The sequence below is a fragment of the Callorhinchus milii genome, unplaced genomic scaffold (assembly GCF_018977255.1).
Source record: "Callorhinchus milii isolate IMCB2004 unplaced genomic scaffold, IMCB_Cmil_1.0 Scaffold3, whole genome shotgun sequence".
Taxonomy (NCBI): domain Eukaryota; kingdom Metazoa; phylum Chordata; class Chondrichthyes; order Chimaeriformes; family Callorhinchidae; genus Callorhinchus; species Callorhinchus milii.
This window is the reverse complement of record NW_024704744.1, coordinates 88,453,391-88,480,613: the sequence shown is the minus strand read 5'-3', so window position 1 is coordinate 88,480,613 and position 27,223 is coordinate 88,453,391. Positions and strand designations below refer to the sequence as shown.

The window sequence follows — 27,223 nt, the reverse complement described above, 5'->3', positions numbered from 1 at the left end:
TTCTGCTTCATAACGAGTGCTCTGTAGAAGCTGTACTTACTCATTCTTCACTTTAAATATCACTTCAAGCGCATTTACATGTTATTGCTACAAATATTTCTCAAGCTGTTGCAAATGTTCTCAGCGATGGATGCTAAGTGTGCTTTTTCCCCCATTGACTTTCAGGATTTGTTACTAAAATAATTACAAAATAGATTTGTGCATGGGGGCTTACAGAAAAGATTGGGAAGTAAAATGGTTAAGAAATCCGCGAAAACACTGATTAGAGGGCATCAATTTATGATTAGCAAACTAGCAAATGGGAGGTTAGGAGAATTTTTTTCACACACAAAGTAGTTAAGATATATAATGTTCTGTCAGGAGCAGTGTTGAGGCAGAATTCATATTAGCTTTCAAAAGGGGACAAGATAAATGCCTAAAAACGAGTTAGCAACAGCAGTATAGGTCTGGGGCAGGTAAATGGGACTGAAAGGACTGTTCTTAAAAGAGCCAGCACAGACATAATGGGCCAAATGGCCTTCATCTGTACTGTAAATCTGTATGGTCTATATTTCTACAATGTCAAAAAATAATTAGCACAAGAAGAAGCACAAGAACATGATTCATGGAGGTAAAGAAGACTCAAGAGACTTCTACGTTTTGATTTCTGAAGATGAGTACAGGGTTTGTTTTATTTAAATACATGGATACTCAAGAAAGGAATATTGGGCAGGTAGCTATGTGATTATTGTAAGCTTTAAATTTTTAGTTCCCCCACAACTCACTATTCATTCTATTTTTTTACACTTATGTAACACCTTTCATGTCAGAAGGATGTCTCAAAGAGTTTTACACAAAATACACAGTCAATTCACTTTACAATATGTTGTATTCTGTGAAGCACTTTGAGACATCTCAACAAAGACATCTCAATAAGGCGCTAAATCAAATGCAAGAATTATTATTATGATTATTATTATTATTATTTACAGCTGCCTGGATCTAATTAATCTAATGGGAGAAAACTGTATATCCTGCCTGTTAACAGTCTTACAGCATAAATTAAAAAAAGGACATGAAAACAGGTTTCTAATTTCGAGTGGGTAACAAATTCCTTTGATAGAAAAATAAATGCCTCTGTTTATTGTATATTACTAACAACGACAAGCTAATATTTCTGAATTGCAACATCATGACACGAAACATATGATAAGTTATGCTGTTTACTAAGGGAGTAGCAAAGAAGACAAAGTGAAAGCTTTGAAGGAACATCTGTTCCAACAAGAAACTGACTAAACACGGCTAGCTTTGTAGTTTTCAATATTGCATGTAAAATATGTTAATTTTGTGGTTTGTCTTTAGTGATGTTTAATTTTATCAAGATATGTTTGATAACAGTCACAACCTGTATTTGTCCATAGCAACAGAAGGAGTTGTCACATGGAAGTCTCTCCAGGAGGACCATTCGGAAGAGAGTAGTGGGCAATGGCTGGAATGTATACAAACCAAATGAAAAGCACAGATGTGACTGAACAAAGCACAGCTTTTCATCTTCTTTCATGGTGTGGAGAGCAACTTTATTATCGCTGAAAAACTGTTCAACATATGCTCCCATCATTTAAAAATTAAAGAGAAAATGACATGTTGCCAAGAAAACCATTCATAATCTTGGTTTGGTTATCGCCAAGCTGACTGGAATGGAATGGATTTACAACGAATGGAAAGCTAAACAGCGTAACATTCAGAATGGGGATGTAGAGAAATAAAAGTAGCTATAAATGAAAGCATGTTCAAAGCATTAAATATGATGATTGGTAAATTATTGTGGTAACATCTATTTTGTATCAGCCAACACCGTGTGGTAACATCATGAATGTTAAGGATGTGATGAAAGAAATAATTGTCTACCAGCAAAACAGGAGAGAAAAAGCTGAAGAATCAACAATCTCTCTTCTTTTCCCAAGGAGATGATGTAAGTTTTGATGATCTGTTCACAAAAGGTGATCGCTGGGCTCGGGAAAAAAGTGTTGCGAAAAGTACTTTTTTTATTTTCTTTAAGAGCTGGAAATAAATGAGCTCCAGGTTGTACGCATTCAGTCCTTGAAAGGCCTGATGAATTTAAATGCAAAAAGGAAAACTAATTCTGTATGAGCTAGTAAAATTAATAATAATAATTCATGATTTTGGTTTAGCGCCTTTCACAAGATTTACTGTGAAATGGGAGTGAAGGCGAACACAGTGCCCAATTGCACACAGCAATGTCCCCCAAACAGCCATGAAATGAATGATCAATTTTGTTTAGGGGCTTGTTGGCCAAGACACCAAGAGAAACTTCTTTCTCTTTTCGAGTAGTGCCATGGATCTTTAACATCTGCATGAACAGGCAGACAAGACCTCGGTATAATGTCTCATTTGAAGGATGACTGGTTTGAATTGAAAGCAGCATTTTTCACACAAAATTCTTGAAGACCACATTACAACTGCCAAGATCAAAGAAACTACACACATGGACATGGGCTTTGCAAATGTAGAAATATTATTCAGTGTGTTGATATAACTATGAGAAAGATTAGGCCAATCCCCAGTAATGCTACCTGTATATGCAAGGGTTATGTGACAATCTTGAATGTTTCCTTTCTGAGTTAATTTTAGATGGGAAGTTGGGAATAAGCATTGGCACAACAATTTTAGGTGGGAACCCTTGACCTTAAGAGAACATTCTTTTGCAATGGTCTGCCCCAACCACAGCAACTGAATTGGTGTCTGAAAAAGAAAGTGAGATAAACAGTTTGGGCATGACCATTTGATAAAGGTGACATTTTAACGTAACTTTTCAGGTGACCTGCTGTGGATTTTCAATGAGATCTCATTGTGCGTGAAAGATCTCTCAAAGTACAGTGTACTTTGTTTCCCTTGAATGCTAATCTGATGCTGTCTTTGATGCCAAAAGTAGACTTGAATTACAAGGAATATAACGTTAGCTGATGTGTCAAACCTAAAAATGTTCCTGATAAAAGCTTCTTTGTTGGATTTCCCCCAGGAAGTTAGAGGAGCAAGTTCTTGAACCTGACAGTCCAAATATGCCTACAGTTTAGCTAGACTGTATGTTATTTAGTCTTCTCTGAACGTGAGATCTAGTTCATCCAGTACAAAATTGTGGTGCACTGAAAGACACATAAATCTCTATACTGGAGAGACCTTTCTGCTGCTATCCATATTTTGAAGGCAGAGCTAGACATAAATCAGAGATTTATAGTTAATTTCCGAGTGTTAATTCAAGATTCAAAGTTAAAAATAATCTCAAGCCCATACATCAACATTTACGGCACTACGAGAGAAACTTTTTCCCTCGCTCCCTGATCAATACAAACACAATGATGTGACAATGGAAGAAAATTCAAATACTTCAACTGTTAAACATGGTGGGGAATGAGAACTCTGTGGTAAAAAGAATGAAAGTGTGTTAAAGGGACAGAGAGGTTTAGTTATTTCCTTTGTGGGATGTAGAAAGTATGTAAAGGTTACTGAATGGAAATGAATTACATAGTGACTTTATACATTTGAACTGGGTAATGGAATCTCTTCCTTTTGACCTTATAACAGTGCTCATATCATGCAAATGAATACCCTCATAAAGCTACAGCTGAAGCCAGAACAGGACGGTTACACTGCTACATTTTCATTTTCCATTTTGGTTTCTCAGTGCTAAAAAGGGTGAAAAAAAGGTTTTTTTGGGGGACTAATCCACATTTTTAACATTAAAACTACTGCCGGAAACCAGAACGCTTGCTTCATAACTAACGACCATTGGAGTTGTTTTATTATAGTCACCTATCTATAGGTTCATTAAACTTGTGGTTCCTGGAGGCAAAAAAGCACTAAGGGAGGTTGAAAGATTGATTTTGGTAATTGTCCAATGCTTAAAGTATTTGAAACGATCAAAGAAACAACCTTTAATTTGAAGGTTCCATACATTAGATCAGATCATTTAAAACATGATTATGGATTTTTTTTAAAAAAACACGTGTGTCCAATTTTTTAATATCATTTCTGCTATTCCTGATCCCGTCTTCTTATTGGTTGCAGTTTCGTAGGATCTAGTTGCTGTCTGGTACCCACCGATGTTGGCCAGTTCACATGCGAGTCTGGGCAGTGAGTGTCAGCAGGCCATTGGCCATCGAGGGCGGCATAGCTGAGCCTGACCTCTCCCTACCTGACTACCACACACACACACAAAGTACAAGGGTGCTCACAAGGGATGAGAAGCAAGAACCCTGGCTGCTTTTACCCTCCCTAATCCTGGGAAGGCAGTAGCCATTTATCCTCTTCATCCAGTCCCTAGCTGAGCCCGGCAAACTCAGCAAGGACCACTATTCAAACCAGCAAGTTCAAGGTCCCTAAGATGCATCTCTATCTATCACATCATTAAGCTTATCCCTTATTATGGATCTTTATGGGGGGAAATAAATGAAAAGGCAAAAAGCTTATCGTAAAAAGCTGTTAATTCCAAAGTTAATTCATAACTAGTAGTTCAGTGAAAGGAGCTGATAATTGAGAAAAAAAACTTGCTTGTCCAAGCTGGTCTTGTATGTAATTCCCCCCCTCCCCCCCCCCCCCCCCCCCACACACACACACACACAGCACATAGCTCAGGCTTCCAGTCATTTGCGTGAGACAGTTTGAGATTTCCTCCTGACGTAAATTCACATTGTTCCCTTTGTTGTTGTTGTAACTCTTCTTCACAGAGTTGGAATGTGGAATTCTCCACCACTGACCATAGTTGAAGCAACATGCTTTTAAAAAGGGAATTATCTAGACGCTTGAAGAGAAAGATATGGAATATAAGGAAAGTAGGTTGGAAGTGTCTCATTTGGAGAAAAGAAAAAATGCAGAGATGATGGGCCAAAATAGCCAGTTTCGGTGCTGTAATCCATCTAAGGATCTATAATTCTAAGCAGTTAAAATGGTAGATTTGCTCAGCCCTGAAGTGTGAATGGATGTGGCTGAAAAGTCCCTGTTGTATTTTGCATGACCACTTCTGCAGGCAATGTTTCTAATTTTACACCCTTGAACAAGACAGCCACTGTATTTCTAACATCAGAGACACTTTCAATGACTGTATGTCTTGTTCCTACAAAGCTCAATTATGCATAAGGACTTGTTTTGTAAAATGATTAAATGATTACCCAGACTGTGTAGCGATAGAAAACCAAGGATAAGACACCAAAGACTAAAAGCTGAACAAATCAATCTCACAAGAAAAGTAACAACATCCTGACCATGTGTGACCAGGGCTCCTTCTGCCTCCTCGTCCTCCTCGACCTCTCTGCCGTCTTTGACACCATGGACCACTGAATACTCCTCCACCGCCTCTCCTCCCACCTCAACCTTCAAGGTTCTGTCCTTGTTTGGTTCAGGTCCTACCTTTCACACCGCTTCCACTTCGTCGCGGCCTACCGGCTTCTCCTCCAGCCCCCGCACCATCTCGTGCGGTCTTCCTCAGGGCTCTGTCCTCGGTCCCCTCCTCTTCACTCTCTACATGCTCCTCCTTGGTGACATCATCCGCAGACATGGGGTAAATTTCCACATGTATGCGGATGACACCCAACTCTACCTCTCTGCCTCCATCCTGAACTCCAGGACTACTGGCGTCCTGTCCAACATCAAGTCCTGGACGATGGCCAACTTCTCCAACTCAACGTCAGTAAGACCGAGATCCTCCTGATTGGTTCGTACCAGCGCCTCCGCACCTCGGGCAATGGCAGCATCAGCCTCCACGACTGCACACTCAACCTCACTAAGCCAGTCAGGAACCTGGGTGTCTTGTTTGACCTGAATTGTCCTTTCTCCACCACATCCAAGCCATGACTGACACTGCCTATCACCACCTCCACAACATTGCCAGACTCCGCCACTGCCTCACCCCTCAGGCTGCTGAAACCCTCACCCACGCATTCGTCACATCAAGGCTCGATTACGGGAACTCCCTCCTCATCGGCCTTCCCAACTCTTCCCTTCACAAGCTGCAGATCATCCAAAACTCTGCAGCTCGTGTACTTTCACACACCAGGCTCCGTGACCCCATCACTCCCACCCTCGTCCAACTCCACTGACTCCCCATTCCACAGGCGATCGAGTTTGAGATCCTCGTCCTCACCTTTAAGGCCATCCATGGCCTTGCCCCCTCCTATCTCTCTGACCTGCTGACTCCCTACCAACCTGCCCACTCCCTCCGTTCATCGGGCTCCGGCCTGCTCCATGTCTTCCGCCCAACCCGCCCTACCATTGGTGGCCAGGCTTTCAGCCTCTCTGCCCCCACACTCTGGAATTCCATCCCATGGTCCCTTCGCCTCGCTTCCTCCCTTGCCTCCTTCAAGGCTGGTCTCAAGATCCTTCTCTTCGACCGTGCCTTTGGTCTCCCTCTCACCTCTCTGCCTTCCCTCACCCCTACACCAACCCTCCCCTCCCCCATGCTTGGACCCCGACACCTGACTGTTCAGCGCTTTGGGATGTCCTCCCGATGTGAAAGGCGCTCTATAAATGTAATTTTGTTGTTGTTGTTGGTGGTGTTGTAATTCATTTATACCCTCTCTGCCCTACCAGCACTCCCCCCACCATGCCCCATACCCCTTTCTCAGATCCCACACTCATAATTGCATATTTTATAAATGATTTAGTGATGGATTACTGATAGGCAGGCATTTGCCCATCAGAAGTACTATATTGTAGAAAACAGTGGAAAGACTTAGAAAGCCAATGGTTGCAAAAAACATTATACCAACATAAAAAGCCCATTCATTCACCCTACCAGACCAGGAAATTTGGATATGTACTCCATTATAAGGTTGGCACTGTTGTGATGCCAGTCAACGGGAATTACATTGTTAATTGTTTTCACTTAGAATGAGAAATACTTACAAAGAGCAGCATCTGTCCTTTTGCAAGTGCATGCTGTTATTACTTGAAATAGGCAGGAAACCTTGAAGATTTCAATTTGGCAAAAATGTACATGCAAAGAGCCTTGAAGTTTCTCAACTTGGGCTAAAAATTCCATTTCCTTCAACTTCACATAGCCTCAATCTTTACAATTGTCCAGACCCAGTTACTAATGGGCAGTCAATAAAACAGCACCTGATCTGCACTCTCATTTACATCTTAATCAAATTATTGTTGCTATTAAAGTTGTTTGGGACGTCCTCCCGACATGAAAGATGCTATACAAGTGTAATCTTGTTGTTGTATTAAATATTTTTGACTTCAGCAAAATATGATACTCACGGACAGTCTCACAAAGTATCTGGTGCCAGGAACCAGTTGTCTCATGGTGAAATCCAAAAATAGGTCTGAGCTATTATACACCAAATCTGTGGTGTTAAAACTGCCTTCAGGGGTTGAGACATATAGTAAGTAGCGCTCAAGAATCCCATTAACTTCTGCTGGTGCCCTCCACCTAAATTTGTCAGAAAAATACAACTCAATAAGGTTCTGACTCAACTGTAGAGAATTAAGGTGCAGTTGGTATAATAGTTTAACCATTAGGAACAATTTATTTTAGGTTTTCATATTGGATTTTGTATCTTTTTTACAAATTTATTTATAAATAACCGATCCATTGTTTTTGCTTCCCATCATATTAAGACACTAAGCAACTGGGGCCCATATTGAAAACTGCAACAAAATTTTCCAAGTATTATTATAAACATGTAAATTCCATAATTCAGAGGAAAATTTCTATATCATTTTCAGCTCGTCTTTTATGAGACTACACATTTTTGGAAAGAGTATCTCGAGGGTATTATTAGAGCAAGTATTTAATTCTTGATCATCTATTCCCTTTAATAATTTCACATGCTACATCTAGGAACCTTATGCCATAACAATACCACTTTTTTAAATTAAACATTTTGTGAAATATGTTTACTATCAATAAGTTTTATTTTTGCCAAAAATCTTGACCTTTTAAATCTTGGAAATGCATTTCTTTCTTGTCACATTTTAGTAACAATCATGTTAAAATTGTGGATTTCTCAACAAGATTCCTTAATAAAAAATAATCTGATTCAGGTAAATAGGGGGAAGGGGAGATTCCTTCAAGCATTCGGGAGTATGTCATGCTGACCCATGGGAATTCCACTCCAATGCGATCTATTTCGGGAATGGAATTTGTGTGGGTCAACGGGAATTCTGACAAGCACCACCAACCCCTTTCCCCTGCAATGAAGGAGTGAGTGATTGACTTGGGGTAGAAGAACCTCCCATTCCTCAAGGGCGTTGTCATTCTCTGTCAAGTGCAGAGGAGAGTCCTGCAGCAAGGCAATATCAGCACAATCCTTGAAAGGGAAGGCCAGCACTCCCCCAGGGTTTAATGCATTCAATTCATGGTCAGGGTATAATGAGAGGGGATTAGGATGGGTGGAGGCTTATGTGGAATATAAAACCAGCACAGACTAGTTGAGCCGAATGGCTTGTTTCGCTACTATATATAAATCTATGGATCTAGGCTCTGGGTCTCCCATCCTAACATATCCCTAAATCTCATGAAATACAATGGTAAGATACAATTTTAAAGAAAATGAACAAATTTTACTTTCTGAAGTCGAGCCCTATAGTCAAAAGCACATCACTTCAAAATGCAGGTAGTTTAACTTGATTTGCTTTAAATCCAGGAAGGATATTAAGCTGGCTTCTGAGCAGCAAATAATAATCAAAGGTTCACAGTATCACTAATCACTTTGATGCATTTAATCATCTTAAATTAAATTTTCTGTCACAAACTTCATCCCAATTGAATTCTCTGGAGATTGTTACATAACCCTGGACATAAATGGTCTGTAGAAAAGGCTGCTTACTGCACGTATATGCTTCTCGAGTCCAGGATGGTCAGGGATGGTGCATCGACGTGAGAAGGTGGCAGCTGTGCTGTGAGCAAGGTGACCCGGGAACTGTTTGTACAGCCAACGACTGTGCATGCTTCAAGCACAAAGCGGTGCGGGGTGTAGGCTGCTAACCCTGCAGGATGAGAAGATTCATATTCAGTTTTCCATTAGTAATTAAGATTCCTTAAACACTTTAAATGTCGTCATTACTCTCGTATTCTGATCAATTGTCATAATTTCCTTAAAAATGTTTAATAATGTTTCATATACAGGTGTTTTCTACTTGGTGAAGTTTATCGACCAAAGTTGCACTTTGACTGCACACAAAGCCTTTGATGAAGGTACAATGAAAATAACCTTTATTAAATAGAGCTGTTATCCTATTATGTTTTGACATTTTTGCACAGTTTATTTATCTCTTCTGCTCCCACCAACACCTCCCCCCCGAAAAAAAATTTTGCATTCTATTCAACATATCCTTCTTTAGCTGGCAGCCAAGTTGTCTTTATACGGCTTTTTCATGGCTTTCAATAGAGAGTATTTAAACAGAGAGCACAGACAGAATCATGGAAAGTTTACATACAAAGAACCACATCAAGTCTGGTGCTGGTTTCCCACTGGTGCTATAACCCAATCCCCTAGTCTTTTCCTCTAGCTGATACTATTTTTCCTCAAGTATTTATCCAATTTATGTTATTGTGAATTTGGCTTCAATACCATTTGTGTTGACAACCCTTTATGTAAAATAAAAATCTGCAAATCTCCTCCTTTTTCCCACCAATATCAACCAGGAAACTACCATGATGTCATTAAGGAGGCCAAACAGAATGAGAGATCATAATTAATCTACATAGTTGAAATGAAATGATGACTTGAGGACCACAAATTTACTAAACTTGGGGATCTTGATATTATCATGAGAAATTTCAATATAAACCCACACCACTAAATTTGGTAAAATAACTCACGAGAGATATATAATCCACCTTCCTTCCCAGGATCTCCAAATATAACCAGTTCCTACACCAGATTATAATTAAGTAAATGATTGTAACACTTTTTAAGCACTTTTTAGCTCCTGAGTGCTCAGAACCATTTAAACGAAAAATAATTGTTGCATTTTTATATAGCACCTAATCATGCTGCGGAGACGTCTCAAAGCACTTCGCAGGATTTACTGTAAAGTGTGTGGTCTTGTATTTTGTAGACCAAAGTCAGTTTGCATACAGCAATGTCCCTACAATGTGCCATGAATTGAATGACCAATTTTATGTTCTTGTACACATATATCAAAAGAACTTCAGTGAATGGAGCCAGGAGAGACAATAAACAGGACTATACATGCAAAGGCAACAGCTAATTAGCAACAGGATCATTTTGATTTAATAGTAAAATAAATTATATAAAACGCAAGCAAGCATGCAACAGATTGATTTGAGCTCCGGACACTACCTTGCATGAAAGGCACTATATAAGTGCAAGAGGTTGTTGTTGAATTCCACACATTTAAGTTACTTATGGTACTAAGCTCAACATTACAAAATGCTGCACATTAGATTTTGTTTTGGAAGCTATGTAAAATGTGTGTTTTTCTATAGCTTCTGTTGGCAGTGGAATTATTACATTGAACATTACAGCACGGAAACAAGCCATTCAGCCCAACTAGTCCATGCCAGTGTTATGAGCCCCCAACCCTCCTAATCCCATCTCCGATATCACTCCATTGCCCTTATGAATAACCATGAATAATGCATGTTATTTCAGAATACATGGTATATCAAAAAGTTCTACAGTGGGAGAGGCAAAATGGAAAGATTGTCTTTCGTGTGCCATTTGCTAACACGAGCAAACTTTTCGATCTGATCTTATAATGGGATTTTGCATTATAAGTGTGGGCCTGCATGGTGTTTTTATGATCAGAGTTTTGGAAACTGTGTCTTTGCATAAAGGTCAAACATCAAGAAAAAAAAGCCACAGCGCTGCCTACTTATCTCAGCATGTCAAAAATGTGACAATAATTTGTTAAATATATCTACCTTTTGTCTTGAAAAGTATCAGAAATGCCTATTCACAAAATAATGAATATTTCTTTCACAGGGACTATTGTACATTTGAGTAAGCTGATGTTATTAGGTTTGGGCATTAGCTGAATCTCATTCCTATGATTTTGTTAAGAGCTGGAGAAATAAGCACATCTTTGCCTTGGTGTGCATGTCTTGAGGCACTTATGACTGTGTGGTGGATGGGATAAAAGGTTCATTGATACATTTACAACATGACAATGTTGTATTGTAATGCTGACACTGTCCTTAACAGGATCACTTCATTCTTAAAGAAACAAACGAAAGTAATTTTCCCAATACTCCTAAATTTTAATTCAATCTAGCAGAATTAAAAAGAGAAAGACTATTGGATCAAAAGCTTTCTGAGATATTAAACAGAACAAAGTGGACATTTATTAACCACTGTGTGAGGAAAACGGTCAAGAAAATTAAATACTTTTAACATGTTTTAAAAATGAGGTTTTAGGATACGTGTGGCTTATGCAGTTTCCAAAGACGTGTGTTAATCAAAACTTGACTGAACCAGTATTCTTTCTACAAAGACATATTTTAAATGTCTGTTGTATTACTAAGTGGCCCATTTAAAACCATAAAAATATCAAATGTAACCTAATCTAAAATATTTAACTATTCATTGATAATATAAATCATATCTTGCATATATTTTATTTATAATTTAGCAATTTTCTCATTCTTATAATTAATATTAGGTGAAGCAACTAATTTTAAAAATTACGGATTTTTTGTGTGGTACTTAAATAATTCCTATTTAGTTTTGCTGAACATTAAAAAACAAAAGCACACAATTAAGAAAAAATGTGGGAATTTTTTGTTCACAAGTAACTAAAGTTGAAAGCCTTACATATTTTGAAATATGTGTTTCAACTCGGTTTAGCAAAATGCCTTATTTGTCATACACAAAAGTATTTAAAATAGTACACATACGATAATCCTTCCTGCAACAAAAGAATACGTACACACCAATATATTACTTACAAGTCTGTTATTTCCACTTCCTATGCTATTGAATTTATTTCTCCTGAGGGCTATACCGACACCCTTCTAAGATTTTTTAAAAATACTACGGAAGTCAAAGTGCTCCATAAATGGAAGTTGTTGTTGTTGACATTAGTAGGGTTCCATATCATATTTAATGTTTATTTATTCTGTAGCTAGACTGAAATTCTCTCTACGATCCCATGTCTTATTCAATTGTAAATTGTATTGTCTTATCCAATTCGCATTGATCCCTAAATTTCTTGCATGTAGATTCAGCGTCTTGACTGCAAATCCCAGCCCAATTTGTTCTGTCTTATGGTGATGATTTATTGTCAAGAATGGCTTTTCAGAATTCCTGCTTTGGAATCTGTGGTTTCACGATGTGCAAGAATATTCTGCTTGTGGAGGAGCACCCATTGCCCTCCCTACAATTCCAACATGTACCAGATGCACTAATCCCCATCAACCCCAGTCTGGTAAGTAATATACCTGATTAAGAGTCTTAAAATGGATTAATTGTATCTTGCACTTGGGAGATACTCGTTTGTGCTCATTCCTTACTGTATTCCGTGAGACGTAAATTCACAGATCTCATCACCAAAGACAATGAACACCTGCCAAGATGACAATCTCTTTATCAGATGTGAATTGAGAGATCTAGGAGACAGGTTCAAACACAATACATGTGATCTCTTAACAGAGCAAAAAATATTTACTGTGAATTCTTTCTTTTTCTCTTTACGTGTTATACCCTTCTCACTCCAGTATAAGACACTGAGCCTTATTACCCGCTACTTACATGTTGTAATTATTCCAGAACAGTAATCTCATTAACTTTTTTAAAATGTTGTCCATTTTTTGTTGCAGCTCTAATAGACCAAGGCTGTCATCTGACCTAACCCGCATGTAGATTGTAACTGTTAGCACCGACTGTCGAAGTACAGTAGAAGTTTGGTAGCACTCTCGCATCCAAATGAGAAAGATGGGAGTTCAAGCCCCACATTTGGACTTGGAACTCATATCATTTAAGATGACACTCCATTGCAGTACCAGAGGTATGCTGCATGGTTGTAGGGGTGGGCCTTTGATGAGAAATTAAACCGAGGCCCCAACTCTCCCTATTCAAGTGGACATTAGAGATTCCGTGGCACTGTCCAAAAAGAGAAGGGAGTTTTTTTCCAATGTCTCCCTGGCCAACAATTCCCCAAATAAAATTGGTCATTCACTGCATGGCTGTTTGGGGTAACATTGCAGTTCCCTTTCACTCACAAAACACACAGTCACTCTACTTTACAGGATATTCTGTGAAGCGCTTTGAGATGTCTTCCTGATATGAAAGGCTCTATATCAAGGGTAAAGGTTATTATCCGAAATGCTATTAGACTTTTACCCCACATGAAGGAGCTATAAAATGAACTATTACAGTTACTGTACTGTAACTACATTCCCTTTCAAATTTTACCAATAAACTTCCCCATAAAGACATTCCCTAATTATTCTAAGAGATGTGGTCTATTTTGAGATGCTGAGATAAAATGTTGCCATGTCGCCTATTGAACTGTTGCCTTCCGCCAATTTACGCCAATTTACCAACTATTAACTTCATATCCTCATCCATTTAATAATAATCCTTGCATTTGATATAGCGCTTTTCACGTCAGGAGGACGTCCCAAAGCGCTTCACAGAACACACTGTAAAGTGAATTGACTGTATATTTGCTCTTTATTTCACCATCCTCCCATGATGGGGTAGAGGATCAAAGAGATTCAGATACCTCGATTGAATCCATGCTACTGGGTGACATATATCTCATACTAAATCAGTTTTCTAGATCACTGTTTTGATTACACTCAATTATACATATCTATCTCTCATACGTTTTATTGCTGGAAATCTATGTACTTTACCAGTATATTATCTCTGTTTTAATCTTATTCATAATGAACAATGTTTTGTCTTTTTCCTAACACCTTTAGTATGACACAGTCGTCACAAAGTCATTGAAGCAGCTCACAAGCCCTTTCTTCTTGCAGAAGAACATACATAGCATATCACCAGGGAAAGAATAGCATTTCTTATTTGAAACTTTAGTTCCGTTTTACTGCATGAAATCTCCTTTAGTCTTCCTAGCTTATCACTCCTTCAGCTTGTTTTGATTCCCAATACCCGCTAATCCATTTGAGGAGAAGTAAACAATTGGGACTGTCTGTCCATCTTTCCCAAGATACATTTTAATGGGTAGTATAAATGACACATTAGCTCAGCAGCCTGGAGATCCTTTTCACTGCAGGAAGCCTTGGTGATCCCAGGTGAAAAAAACAGCATTCATTTAGATTTTGATACCACTAAGTACAAGAGAGCTTTTATCCCTGGCCACTCGGATGATCGACTTCATCTGGAAATCTGAGGAATGTAACAATTAAAATCCTCAGGCACTTGAGTTTCTAGAAGGTGCTGTTCTGTATGCTCTGCTGGTTTTGACAGCAGCAAACTACTTTTTTTCAACCCAGTATTTTTGCATTGAAAGCTCACTCATTGGGCCTTCAGCTCCCCTAGGAAAAACATTCAGATCTACATTATTATGGCCTGAACGATCTCCGCTGCCTTCTCACTAGTTTTCTATTTACTTTAAAATATTCCCCACCATTTTTATCTGCAGCCCCTGAATATCACTGTGATCTGCTGTAATGGACCGTTCAGCTGCTAGTCACTGGTCAGTGCTAGTCTGTATTGAGTTAGCCTTAATTGTCAGGGCCTGAGTGGAAGTTGGTATTGTCCTTAGTTGAATCAGCCAGGGATCATTACCATTTTGTGCAGGGTAAGTAGCTTTGGGCAGTGTAGCTAATTATTCAAGTCAGAGATTTGTGTGGAATGCTTAAAGCTCTCCGAGACACTACCCAGCATGAAGTACGTTATATAAATGCACGTTGTTGTTGAATCTGTTTGATAGTTAAAGATAGTTTGTTTTACCTGTTTGTATTGCAGTTTAAATGGATGAAAAGCATCAGGAGAGCTCGCAGCAGTGAAGCACTCACTCTGACATGGCCACATGCCCCTCCTCCCCACCCAGTTCCTGCCTGCAAACAACAATTTAGTCCTTTCCCAATATACAATAACAGTCCTTTGGACCTTCTATCAGGTTAGATATTAGCTTGATGACTTCCTGCAATATGGTTTGTGACAATCTATTCCCATCCTATTAATGGTAACAAGGCAATCTTCAGCATTCTAAGGATTATATTATTTGCATAAGATCAAGCATCCAGGACAAGAAAAACAGATCGCTGTAGATGCATTAGAAATGGATCAACAAACATTATCTGAAGATGTGTTACAAGAAATTACATCTGCTGCGTGGGAGCCTACCCGATTACTGTCAAACAAGCTATAATTTACAATAAGAGCTATAAATGATGCACTATTTTCCAATTGATTTCCTGCTATTGTTGGGGAACTTCATTGATCTTATTTTATGAAATAAACAGATGAACACTAAAAGATTAGAACGATACATAATTTATAGCCATGGTTAAGGATTTTTCTTTCAGATGCTTGCCTGTTAACTGTTGCCTATGCTTATGTGGGATACACAATACACATAATGCGTTACACCTAATAACTTGTCATAATTAGGAAGATGTTTTGCATTCAAAGAAAAATGAAAGGCAGTACTCTCAGCCACTACAAGATATAAAATTGGGTGTAGTGATACATTCTAGGTTATAAAATAATACTAAGTGAACATGGTCATTGCAGGATGTTAGCATGCATGTAGTTTAAAAGATCATGGGCCACATCCTAATTAGTCTTCAGTTATCTTAATGGGGCATATCCAATTGACACTGGATGAGGCATGCCAATGTAAGATGACTGAGGGCTGGGGATCGCATGTTAGTGCTCTATGCCTCACAACAAGAACAGATGCAGGTTCTGGGGGCTTGCAATGCTTAATACCTTATCTGCGCTGCATCAAGCAGGGTGGTGCTGAGTGAAGTCTGTAGCTTTGGTGTTAAAAGAATTTGTTTTTCCAGTGTAGGGAAGGAGATGAAAATGGAGAAGAAAGTCACATGCGGAGTATCTCTGGAGTCTCTCGATGGGCACTACCAGACCATGGCTTTTGCCTCAGTCTCAGTGCTAAAGAGATTGTGCACCTAAATCGGAATAGGATTCGCCCACTCCATTATATGATGAAACTTGGCTCACAAGATGCAAAAACTGAATTTCTCACACAAAAAAAAATAATAATAATATGCTCACTCAATCCACGACTGCTTGTGGGATACTGCTGTGTGCAATTGACTGCTGCGTTTCGCCCACAAAACATACAGTAAATTTACTTTACAGTATATTCTGTGAAGAGTTTTGAGATGTCTCAAAGACGTTACAAGGCACTATATCAAATGCAAGGCTTATTATTATTATTTTGAAATTCGGTGCAAGAAAATTAGTGAACATTTTCCCCCCACGATCACACATAATAGGTCATTTCATCTCTCAGTACTAATGCTGAAATACTAAAGCTTACCAGTCACGTTGAATGTTTGTTTGTGTCCTGTGTAGATCAGGCGATCCTCTTTGAACAGAGAATAATGGGTGATAATACCATTTGGTTGTTCTGGCAAAGGCCATGACACCAGTAATGAATTAGACAAAGCAACAGCAGATGGAGTCCGAACATCTTCAGGAGCTACAAAAGAAAAATCATATTAGTTTATTACAGTTAAGGAGAGATCTGTTTGGTGTGCTTTTTGTTTTAAAATCAAATTCACTGAATTGTCTCAATTGAAAGCTGCTCAATATAGGTAATAGTCATTCACTTCAGGAATGTTATGGGAATTCCTAGACACAAATTGGCTGACAGGTTTGCCTACAAATACACTGTCTCTACACTTTACAGTAAATCCTGTGAAGTGCTTTGAGACATCTTCCCGACATGAAAGGCACTTTGTCAAATGCAAGGGAAGTTTTAAGGTGTTTCTATCTTTGTAAATATAATAATGTTGTAATATGATTCACAAGTAATGGCGATTTCAGAAGACTCTTTTCCAAATATATTTGCTACATCATTTGGCGCAAACACTTGGAACTCCAACTGCCTCCTAAACATGAAGCACTAGTGAAAGGCACTGACATGTACACAATGCAGGATACCAAATTGATGTGCTCACACATACATGATAGTACTCTGGATTTTGGGGGAAATAAAAGAGCTTCCATTGTGCATGCCATATTGTGATTCAGCACTCTCGCCTCCAGGTCAGAAGGTTGTGGGTTCAAGCTCCACATCAGAACTTGAACTTAAATAGTCTAAGATGACATTCCAAAGCAGTGTTGGTGGTGGGGGTGGGGAGCGTGTTGTATTGTCAAAGATGCCATCTTTCAGATGAGATGTTAAACCCGTTTGTCTGTTAAAGATCCCATGGCACTATTAGAAAATAGAAGGGAGTTTCTTTTGATGTCCTGGACAACAATCCCCCAAAATAGAATTTGTGATTCATTTCACGGCTGTTTGTGGGATATTGTTGCAAGCAACTGAGCTGCCGGATTCGCCTACAAGTACACAGCTACTCCACGTCACAGTAGATCCTATGAAGTGCTTTGGGATGTCCTCCCAAAGTGAAAGGTGCAATACCAAATGCAAGGTTTGTAATTAGTATCATTATATAACCTGACTCCATCTGTTATAGCTATCTACTGATGAAGGTACATCCTGAGTAAACTCAATTGGTAGACATAAACTTTGGAAGATTCTGTTTTTGACTCCTGGGGTGGTCTAGTCAGCCCTTCCTCCAGTTGCCAATGATTACATGAGTAACGTGTTTAAACAAAATCCTAAAGGGGGAAAGGGTAAGAGTGTATGCTGGAAGTTGAACTAGGCATGGAGAAAACTCTCTTGGCAAATCCAGGCAGATCTTCAGTAATCCAAGGCATTGCGGAGGATTGTAAGCACGTTTGATTTATCAATGAGTCTCCGGAGATATAGACCTGTTCTCAGCTCTGCAATCCTAACAGGCAGTGCTGGGCAAGCCCTGTGAATGCTATAAGTACTCTCTGCCATGTGGTTGCCATTGCATATCTATTCACTGACGCGAGTCTATCAGTGTAAGGGGTGAGACTTGCACAAGTAGGTTGCCTTGAATATACATCATGACACTGTGACATTTTGTTACCTGTTTAACATTTTAATAGCTGTTTGAGCAGAGCTGACACAGCGATGCTGCACTGCCAGATCATGACCATGACCTTCCCTAAATCTCAGTGGAGATGTTGCACCCAAATCGGTGTGGGATTCGGCAGGTCTATACTATGACTTAAACACAGCTTGTTGGCTGGATGCCAACAAAGTTGCTCATATGATGCAAAAGAAAACTAGCTTGAATGGTAAATAATCTTTTAATCTGACTTTTTAGTTGAGCTATCCCTTAAAGCATGGCTTATTTTGTCAGTCCATCAATTAACTTAACGGGCACAAATTAGATTTTTGAATTTTCATCTGTTTTCCACATGCAAAACATTTAGACCTCAGATCTACCAGCAAACTAATTAACAATGTGAAATGTATTTATTTTTAAAAAATAACCAATATTGTTATTTGATGCATTGATGCATTCTTAAATATAAAATAGATAGTGCTTCCAACAAGCATAATTGTAATAATGTCAATAACACATCTGTAGTGTGAGGACTATAATACCAGAATACAAACATCAAATGGCATCACTATATCTTTCAACACAGAAACTCTGGCAATGATGGATACGCTACATGCCCCAGGTCAGAATTTACTTACCTAAGTCAAGTTCGAATGTCAATATCAGACTCTGCATATCATACAATTCCAGCACTTCATGAAAAAAAATCAATAGCCTTTGCTGTAGGTGAGCAGTTAGCATGCAGTTTGTACTACTTCATGGTCCTATTAATGTCAATCTTGCTATACGTTTTCAAACAAGTGGTCTGGTTCAGACAAACATTCAGCGATCAGTAAAATGTGTATAAAAATACGATAAGAGTAAATGATCAATCCAGAACAGGAATATAAATGTTTTAAGGGATTTTCGTCACCCAAGGATCCTTTTACAAATAAACCACATTACAGTACAGATTATTGCAGTTCATTCTCATTTAAAATAATACAATTAGCTTGGGTGTGATTGTGAAATGCAATGGGTGTCACTTCAGTTGCCTTACAGGACTGCATATAAGGAAATATGTAGTCTCAACCTCCATGGTGCTGTCTTTGATTGGTTCAGATCGTACTTCTCGCACCTCCTGCACTTCATCTCCTCAAACGGCTTCTCCTCTAACACCTAGACCATCTTGTGCGATGTTCCTCAGGGCTCTGTCCTTGGTCCCCTTCTCTTCAACATCTATATGCTCCCTCTTGGTGACATCATCCACAGACATGGGGTCAACTTCCACATGTATGCGGATGACACCCAACTTTATCTTTCTGTCTCCACCCTTGATTCCAGGACCACCGCTGTCCTGACAGAATGTCTGTCGGACATCAAGTCCTGGATGAGAGCTAACCTTCTTCAGTTGAACGTCAACAAGCCTGAGGCTCTCTGATTGGCTCCCGTCAGCGCCTCCTCATCTCAGGCGCTGACAGCATCACCATCCACGGTTGCACACTCCACCTTACTAAGCCAGTCCGGAACCTTGGGGTCTTGTTTGATCCTCAACTATCCTTTCTACCCCACATCTGCCTTCCCCCACCTCAGCAATGTCACCCGGCTCCACCACTGTCTCACATCGCAGGCCGCTAAAACTCTCATACATGCTTTCATTGCATCGAGGCTCGACTATGCAAACTCACTGCTTGTCGGCCTCTCCAACTCCTCCCTCCACAGGCTGTAGATCATCCAGAACTCTGCAGCCCATGTCCTCTCCCGCACCAGGGTCCGTGACCCTATCATCCCCATCCTTGGCCAACTCCACTGGCTTCCCATCACACAGAGGATACTGTTCAAGATCCTGGTCCATGCCTTCAAACCCCTCCACGGTCTTGCTCCTCCCTACCTCTCTGATCTCTTAACCCCCACCACCCTGTCCGCTCCCTCCGCTCCGGGCCTGCTTCACGTTCCCCGCCTTGCTCGCCCCACTATCGGTGGGCGGGCCTTCCGCCACTCTGCACCCACTCTCTGGAACTCCATCCTGCAGTCCCTCCGTCTCGCCCCTCCCTCACCACCTTCAAGACTCATCTCATGACCCTCCTCTTCGGCCGTGCTTTCGATCTCCCTGCTTCACCCCCTGCCCTCCCCACTCCCCCACTCCGACCCTCAGCTCCGTAACTCTGACTGTCCAGTGCCTTGGGACGCCCTCCCGACGTGAAAGGCGCTATACAAATGTAATTTTGTTGTTGTTGTTGCTGTCGTCTTTGATTTGCTCATTATCACATCATGGAGCCATGTTTGTATATGTATATCCTCTCACCTGTGTATATCCTCTCGTCTGTGTGTTGCTACAGTGGAAATGTAGTTTGTCACATTAAACCAACACTGTTGAGACTGGATTAGTTAATAGAAAACATCAGCAATCTTGTTGTTTAATACAAGTTGAACAACAATCAAATTAACTTTCCTTCTGGAGCTTCTAAAGCAGCTTTCCTTTCTTTTAAACTGTCCTGGAACGAATAATATCATAATCTATCGTGCTTATAGTGTATTTCGGATATTAATTACTCTGGGATTTGAACAACAACTACAAAGGTGCAAGCTGATTTTATTTTAACCACAGAACCAATCTGCTTCTTAAAAGTCACTCCTTAAATATATGATTGTTTTTATGTTAAATATGTGCTGGTCTTAAAAGTGAAGCAATAAATACATCTGCAATGACTCTTGCATTTAATAAATGTGTTGGTCTGAATGACAAACATCTGTTGTGTAAAGAACAAGTTACACCCAAAATCATATCCTTTGCATTAGTTGTTAATTATGTAATTCCTGCTGTACACATGTGTTTACACATGGTGAATAGCACAGCTGCGTTTATGCATGATTTACACACGGTACAGAATATACCTAGTGTTTACCTAAATGAAATAATCTATGCAGAAAATCATTTAGGTTTATCCCTTATAATAATGATAATCCTAGCATTTGATGTAGCACATTTCACGTCAAGAGGGCATCTCAAAGTGCTTTGTATGATTCACTATCAAGTGTAGTTACTGAGCACTTTGTAGGCGAATGTGGCAGCCAATTTGCGCAGGACAATGTCCCACAACAGCCGTGAATTACAGGTGCCTTATTCCTAACTTCCAGTTTAAACTTAAGAAGAAACTGAGACAACTTGGAGATAGTGAGTCAAAATGTCCTGAAAATATTTCCACATAACTAAAAACAGGAAATAGGAAGAAACCCAATTCATCATAGATGGTGAGTGCTCAGTGCTTAAAAACGCAGTATCTGGAAATTAGTTATACATTTTAACTGGATTTTTCTATCTGTGTAATTATTTCATGACTCTTTTTTAATGTGTATATATTTTTTCTAACCCTATAATGATAACAAAGAGGATCAAAGTGAACTGACTGTAAGCACTGCAACTGTTTCAACCATGCCACAAACTGAGCAGCTATGCTAGTTGTTTTACATTAAGTTTGTAAAGCATCACAACTACTACTTTAATTCAGATAAACAAAGAGTTTTGAGTATTTTAATGCTAGCTCTTTCTAGTTCATTATTTTCTTCCTCATTTAACTTCCAGTTAAATCTCATGTACAGTTTCACTTAGCTACTCGAGGAACAGTAACCAAATTAGATTATTTAAAAAAAATGATAATTACTCCTCCATACTCCCGCAGAGCAAATCTATTATATGTTTCCGTACAAGAATCTGTTCCTTGGCACTAAAAGTTCCACGTCATTTGCACTTTTGAATGAAATTTATATGGTTGGGGTTGTGGTCTGAACTGTCTTCTGGGATATGCAGCACATCAGAGTCTATGTTTAGACTTCATGGCAAAATCGAAATCTATCTAGAAAAATAACTTTGACAGCCGAATAATGATCTTGAAGGTTAAATAATAATGTACAAACTATTGTGATAAACTTGAATGTACTAAAAAAAAGCTTAGCAAAAAAAACTTTGCCAGTTTAATAAGCTCATGGAAATCGAGCATTTGATTTCCAGTTTTATACTTTGCCATACAATCAATTCTTTTTAGTCAGACTGTCTCTAGATTTACTTCTCTGCTGTAGTAAAATGAAGAAGCTTTCATTAATCTTTCAGATGCCTCATATTAACGACGAGGCTCTTGCATGAACAATGTAACAGCAATTAAAAAGCCCATTAATCTGCATTACAGCTATTAAAGATGCATGTCATTAAAGGGTATCGAGTTTGATTCATTTTCCCCAAAAAAATCGAGCAATTATGGTCTGGCAATGTACTTTGTCATCAAATTAGGTTGGAGTTTTTTTCCCCAGCAAATGGCTTTTCAATTCTTTAGTTCTTCACCTATTTTATTATTCATCATTGAAATCTGGTGGATAAAACCTTCTAAAATGCTCTACCTTCTTCTGGGGTAGTGATGTTTCTTGCACGTGCACTTTCAGCACAGCCAGCCTTCGTGCAGATAGTCATGGTTAAACTGTAATTTGTAAAAGGGATCAAGCCAGTCAAGTTTCCTGTAACAGGAACAAACAAGAATTGGCAAGTGTAAATTACCTTATTACACAGAAATAACAGTTTGAAACAATCAAATTAAAACCATTAAGTGCACAGCCGAGGTGACTGCATCACACAGACATTTGTGTAGTTTGTGAAGCCACACCGGGCTGGACTCCTTGGCCAACATCCACTCTGTAATCTGTTCCTCTTCATTATGTTAATCTGTGGGCGGAAAGACTCGTCATCTTCGAGTAGCCCATTCAGCAACAGTAAACACCTTGTCCTGTGTGTAATTGGACAGGTGTCTATATCTGTGTCACCCAGCCTTCACTCCAATTAAGGCACAGCCTGCAATGCACTCATTACCCACTCATTTTCTTGCTTATTTCATCCGTCTGTAACATTTACCTGCTAGAGCATGGATGTCGGTAAAGTCGGCCCTGATGGGGGGCGTGCTGGGACTGTCCTCATTGTATGCTTTCAAAATGCACTTCTCAATTACACCTCTGACCTCAGCAGGCTCGTCCCAGCTCACCTCAACTCTGTAACCATTTATACTGTGAAACCTTGAGGGAGTCGGCACACTTTGTGGAACTGGGAAAAGAGAAATAAGAGCTGGGTAGAAAGCAGCAAACCCACGCAAAAACACCACACATCAGTCATTATTAAAAACTGCAGTGAATCAAGTGTAAAAATGAACCAAAGTATAATTCAAAATTTGCAACTTCCCAACTCTGATTAAAATTGAGATCCTTGATTTATTTCCCAAACATTCTTTGATTCATTTAAATAGTCATTTTCATAAAATGTACTGCTTAGTTATTTCAATTACACTCTGAATGAATGATCATGACTTCATGAAAAGAGCACACAGATTTTTAGCAGCAATATATTCTAAGGTGTTTGCTCAAAGTAGCTTGAAATGTATAAAAGGAATTATTGGATACATCAGTCTACAACTGAGAACAACTTGAAGATATTTCTACTTTTAGATGTTTCTAGATATTTCTATATCTTCAAATCCTTTATTGGGTTGCGATGTTTTGTTGATGATCACAGCTAACAACTATGCCTATGAACTTTTGCAGGTAGTATAATGGTTAAGACAACAACAAGATTACATTTGTATAGCGCCTTTCATGCCGGGAGGATGGCGCTGGACAGTGTACAGCATTTCATACCCGAGCTGGGGTCGAGGGGGGAGGGGAGGGGAAGGGGGTGGCTGATGGCATGGTCGAAGAGGAGGGTCTTGAGGCAGGACTTGAAGGAGGCTAAGGAGGGGGCGAGGCGGAGTGACTGGGGGATGGAATTCCAAAGGTTGGGGGCAGAGTGGTTTAAGGTTCTCCCACCAATGGTGGGGCGGGTGGGTCGAGGGACGTGGAGCAGGCCAGAGCCGGCTGAGCTGAGGGAACGGGAGGGTTAGTAGGGGGTTAGGAGGACGCAAAGGTAGGGTGGGGCGAGGCCATGGAGGGCTTTGTATGTAACACAAATTTGAAATTTTTTTTTGTAATTGCAGATTCAACCTTCAATACAAGAGAAGTCACAAGTGATGGGTCTTGCCTGATGCTAAAGAGGACTGTTCCTGAAGTGGAGTTTATCCCCATCAATGAAAACCTTCCCACTTTTTCTCTGACCACACCTGATACTGAATGTGCATTGAATAGTACTTTCACTGAACATTATGAAAATCACCGCAACCTTTTTGCATACTTCCTGAACCAAAGTGTGCACAGCAGTGGGTAGCCAAATAGTGGGATGGAAGGAGGAGGAGGAGATGGGGGAGGGGTGGGGGAGAGAGGATTTGTACCCAATCCCAATTGTAAACAGAACATTTTTGCCAGAATTATTTATGTGAGAGAATATAAATAAGTTACAATTTTAGGCATGACTGGACTATCAATTCAGCCTATCCAATTTCCCTCAAAATTCCTTCAATGTATTTGTCTCTAAATCTAATAACCCTGAATTATCTTTGTTGACTGGAACCTGTCAAATGCAGTCCCGCTTCCAAACTCCTTGTCTGTTCCTTGCTCCTGTTCCTTGTTCCTGTTCCTCTTAGTTAAAAAAAATCTCCTGTATTCCTTATTCTCTTTTGCTATCATTATTGTGAGGGTCAGGTTACAATGAATGCCTCAATTAGATGGTGTATATGCAAAGAGAAAGTACCTTCTTTTGTCTTATTGAGTAGTATTACAGTATTACTCATTTCCTACTATGCTTTACTGCTCTGTTTCATAGGCTTAAAGGACTACATAGCCATAAATTCAAGAGATCTACATGTAACTTATCAACATTTTCATTTTCACTCTCGGCCTTGTAAATTCAGGCGCAATTTAAAAATTTTACATTTATAACTTCCACTTGAATAATTCAGAGCATAAGCAGAAAATATTATTTGTTGAAAGGTGAAAGGGAATGCTTTAAGAAAAGCTGATCGAATCCTTGAGGAACAATTGTATATTTGAAGAATGGAAACATTGAACATTAAGCAACAACTGAAAGGTCTCGTCTGAGGTGAAGATAACTTGAAGAGCTAGAGGAGGATAAATGCGATATCAAAAGCACATACTTTCGAGATAACAGACTAAGTTAAATTTAAAGAAAAACACTTTATGCTGATTACACATTTGCTTTTTTATTTGGTGAAAAATAAATTTTGAGTTCATGTATCATTAGTGAAACAAAATTGACAAGAAAACCAGATGGTTAAATTTTTTATTACAGATGACTGTACAAGGTATACAGTAGCAATACCCAAGGAGCTTCATGGCAGGATGATGGATGATTAGTTCAGCAGAAATTTTATACGGACTCACAAGCCACTCTGTGAAGATTGTACAGTTCCCCCAACCGTTGAAATTTGTTTTACTTCTTCAGACTTCAATTGCTTGGAGGCAAATAAGTAAAATAGCATTTTTTAAAAAAGAAGTTCAGATTTCTTATCTACTGTTTAGAACAATAGTTTGAATCCAGCATTCTAAATTACCCCCAAATTAAGCCATTTGATGGAAATCCTAATGAATGACACTTGATTTATTTACATAAATGGAGCACTCTGGGTTCTTGATACATATTAGCCTTTCAAAACCAATTGTGCATTTTATATAATGGAATTTTACATTTATGAAAGGAAACATTTATTTGATTTTAGTTCACACCCATTCGATTTTAGAAAACACTACTTGTACAATTTGCCTGTCATATAAAAACACCATTTAGTTTTTGTAAAAAAAATCTTTTCTCAATTTCAGTTCCATCTGCTTTAGATATGCTGCAACTGGGGGAGGCGAGGAAAAATTGTAGCATTTTGAGATCAGATCATATGCCATGGACATCTGTGCAAATACTTCAAAGGGGATTGTGTGACTCAAGGTTCCCTATTTCTATGGCAACAACTCAGGGTTTAATCCAATGTCAAACTAGTTCAGGTTGTGTGGAGTTGGGATTAAACCCTCATATTCCTGCAGGTCTACAATGTTCTTCAATTTCAGCCTGCTAGCTACTGTGAAAAATCTTCACTGAGCACAGCTCAACGTATTGCTAGCATCCACTCACACTGATTTAAGTTCTTGATTGCTCCCTTCCAGTTGGAAGGTAACAGATGCACTGACATTTCTGGTCTGCATCATAATTCAAATCTCACTCAAGAACCCACCCCCACCCCACTTATATAACAACCCTGGGAAACATAATAATCCTAGCATTTGATATAGCACCTTAACAGGTCTTAGAGACGTCTCAAAGCTCTTCACAGAATATACTGTAAATTTTGTCTCCTTGCTCTTGCCCATTTTTCATTCAAGCATATGCACTGTGAGTTGCTTGAAGCATAGATCTCTTGTGAACCACTTTATATGGGAAGGAATACAAGAACAAACAGGAATCGCCACTCCAGTGTCCTAACAACCTCCAGTTCACCTCATGTGACTCGCAGGTGTTGAGATATATCCTGTTAGGGTAAATGATGTTATCACACTTCAGTCTGATATCAAATTTATTGCGTGGTGTGATAACATTGTGACCAGAACTACTTCTGCCATCCTAGTACCGCAGTAAATCTGCCATATTTAGGTGCTTTATGACAGGACTGTCTGCTGTACAGAGTGGAAATTTTGAGAGCAGCTTTTCTCCCTGTACAGCAGTTGACAGCGAAGTTGAAGAGATATTTATATATTTTTCGTCTCTTTCCATTGAGTTATGGAGCTAAATATTCATACGCTTCCCTGACTCGCTGATGAAAGAAGCAGTAATTGGGGTCAAAGCAGCCTGTGAATTTAATACTTAATACCCACTTTGGGGATTTTTAAGATGGAAGCCAGTCATGTCCAGAGAGGTTAGAGGCAGCTCATGTGCATAACAGAAAGTCTTGAAACGATGTCTGTATTTGCGATAATTCACCACCATCCTAAAACAGTTCTTTCCACACAAAAAAAATACTTTCCAAACTTTACAAATAGAATTAAATATTTGGATACTTTTTAATAATACAATTTAACAGAATTGACAAGAAGGCCTTTCTAATTTATTCATAAATATCAGTTTTCAAAATCTTCACTTTTAGAGAAACTATTTTTACCTGTTCTCCCCCAGCCCATCACTTCAGTCCTGATGAAGGGTCATGCACTCATCCATATCTCTATCAGTAAGAATAGCTGGGGGATGGGGGAGAATAGAACCAGAAACCC

General features: G+C 39.2%; 1 protein-coding gene across 1 annotated transcript in view; it reads right to left on the bottom strand.

Annotated features, from left to right (window-relative positions):
* Positions 1-27,223, bottom strand: part of ush2a (Usher syndrome 2A (autosomal recessive, mild)) — a 370,702-nt gene that overhangs the window by 201,747 nt on the left and 141,732 nt on the right. Inside the window, exons 32-36 of the mRNA XM_042333157.1 lie at positions 22,947-23,132; positions 22,442-22,555; positions 16,444-16,605; positions 8,829-8,988; positions 7,258-7,429 (exon numbers count right to left, since the gene is read on the bottom strand). Of these exons, the coding sequence (XP_042189091.1) occupies positions 7,258-7,429; positions 8,829-8,988; positions 16,444-16,605; positions 22,442-22,555; positions 22,947-23,132 (794 nt within the window). The remainder of the gene's footprint in view (positions 1-7,257; positions 7,430-8,828; positions 8,989-16,443; positions 16,606-22,441; positions 22,556-22,946; positions 23,133-27,223) is intronic.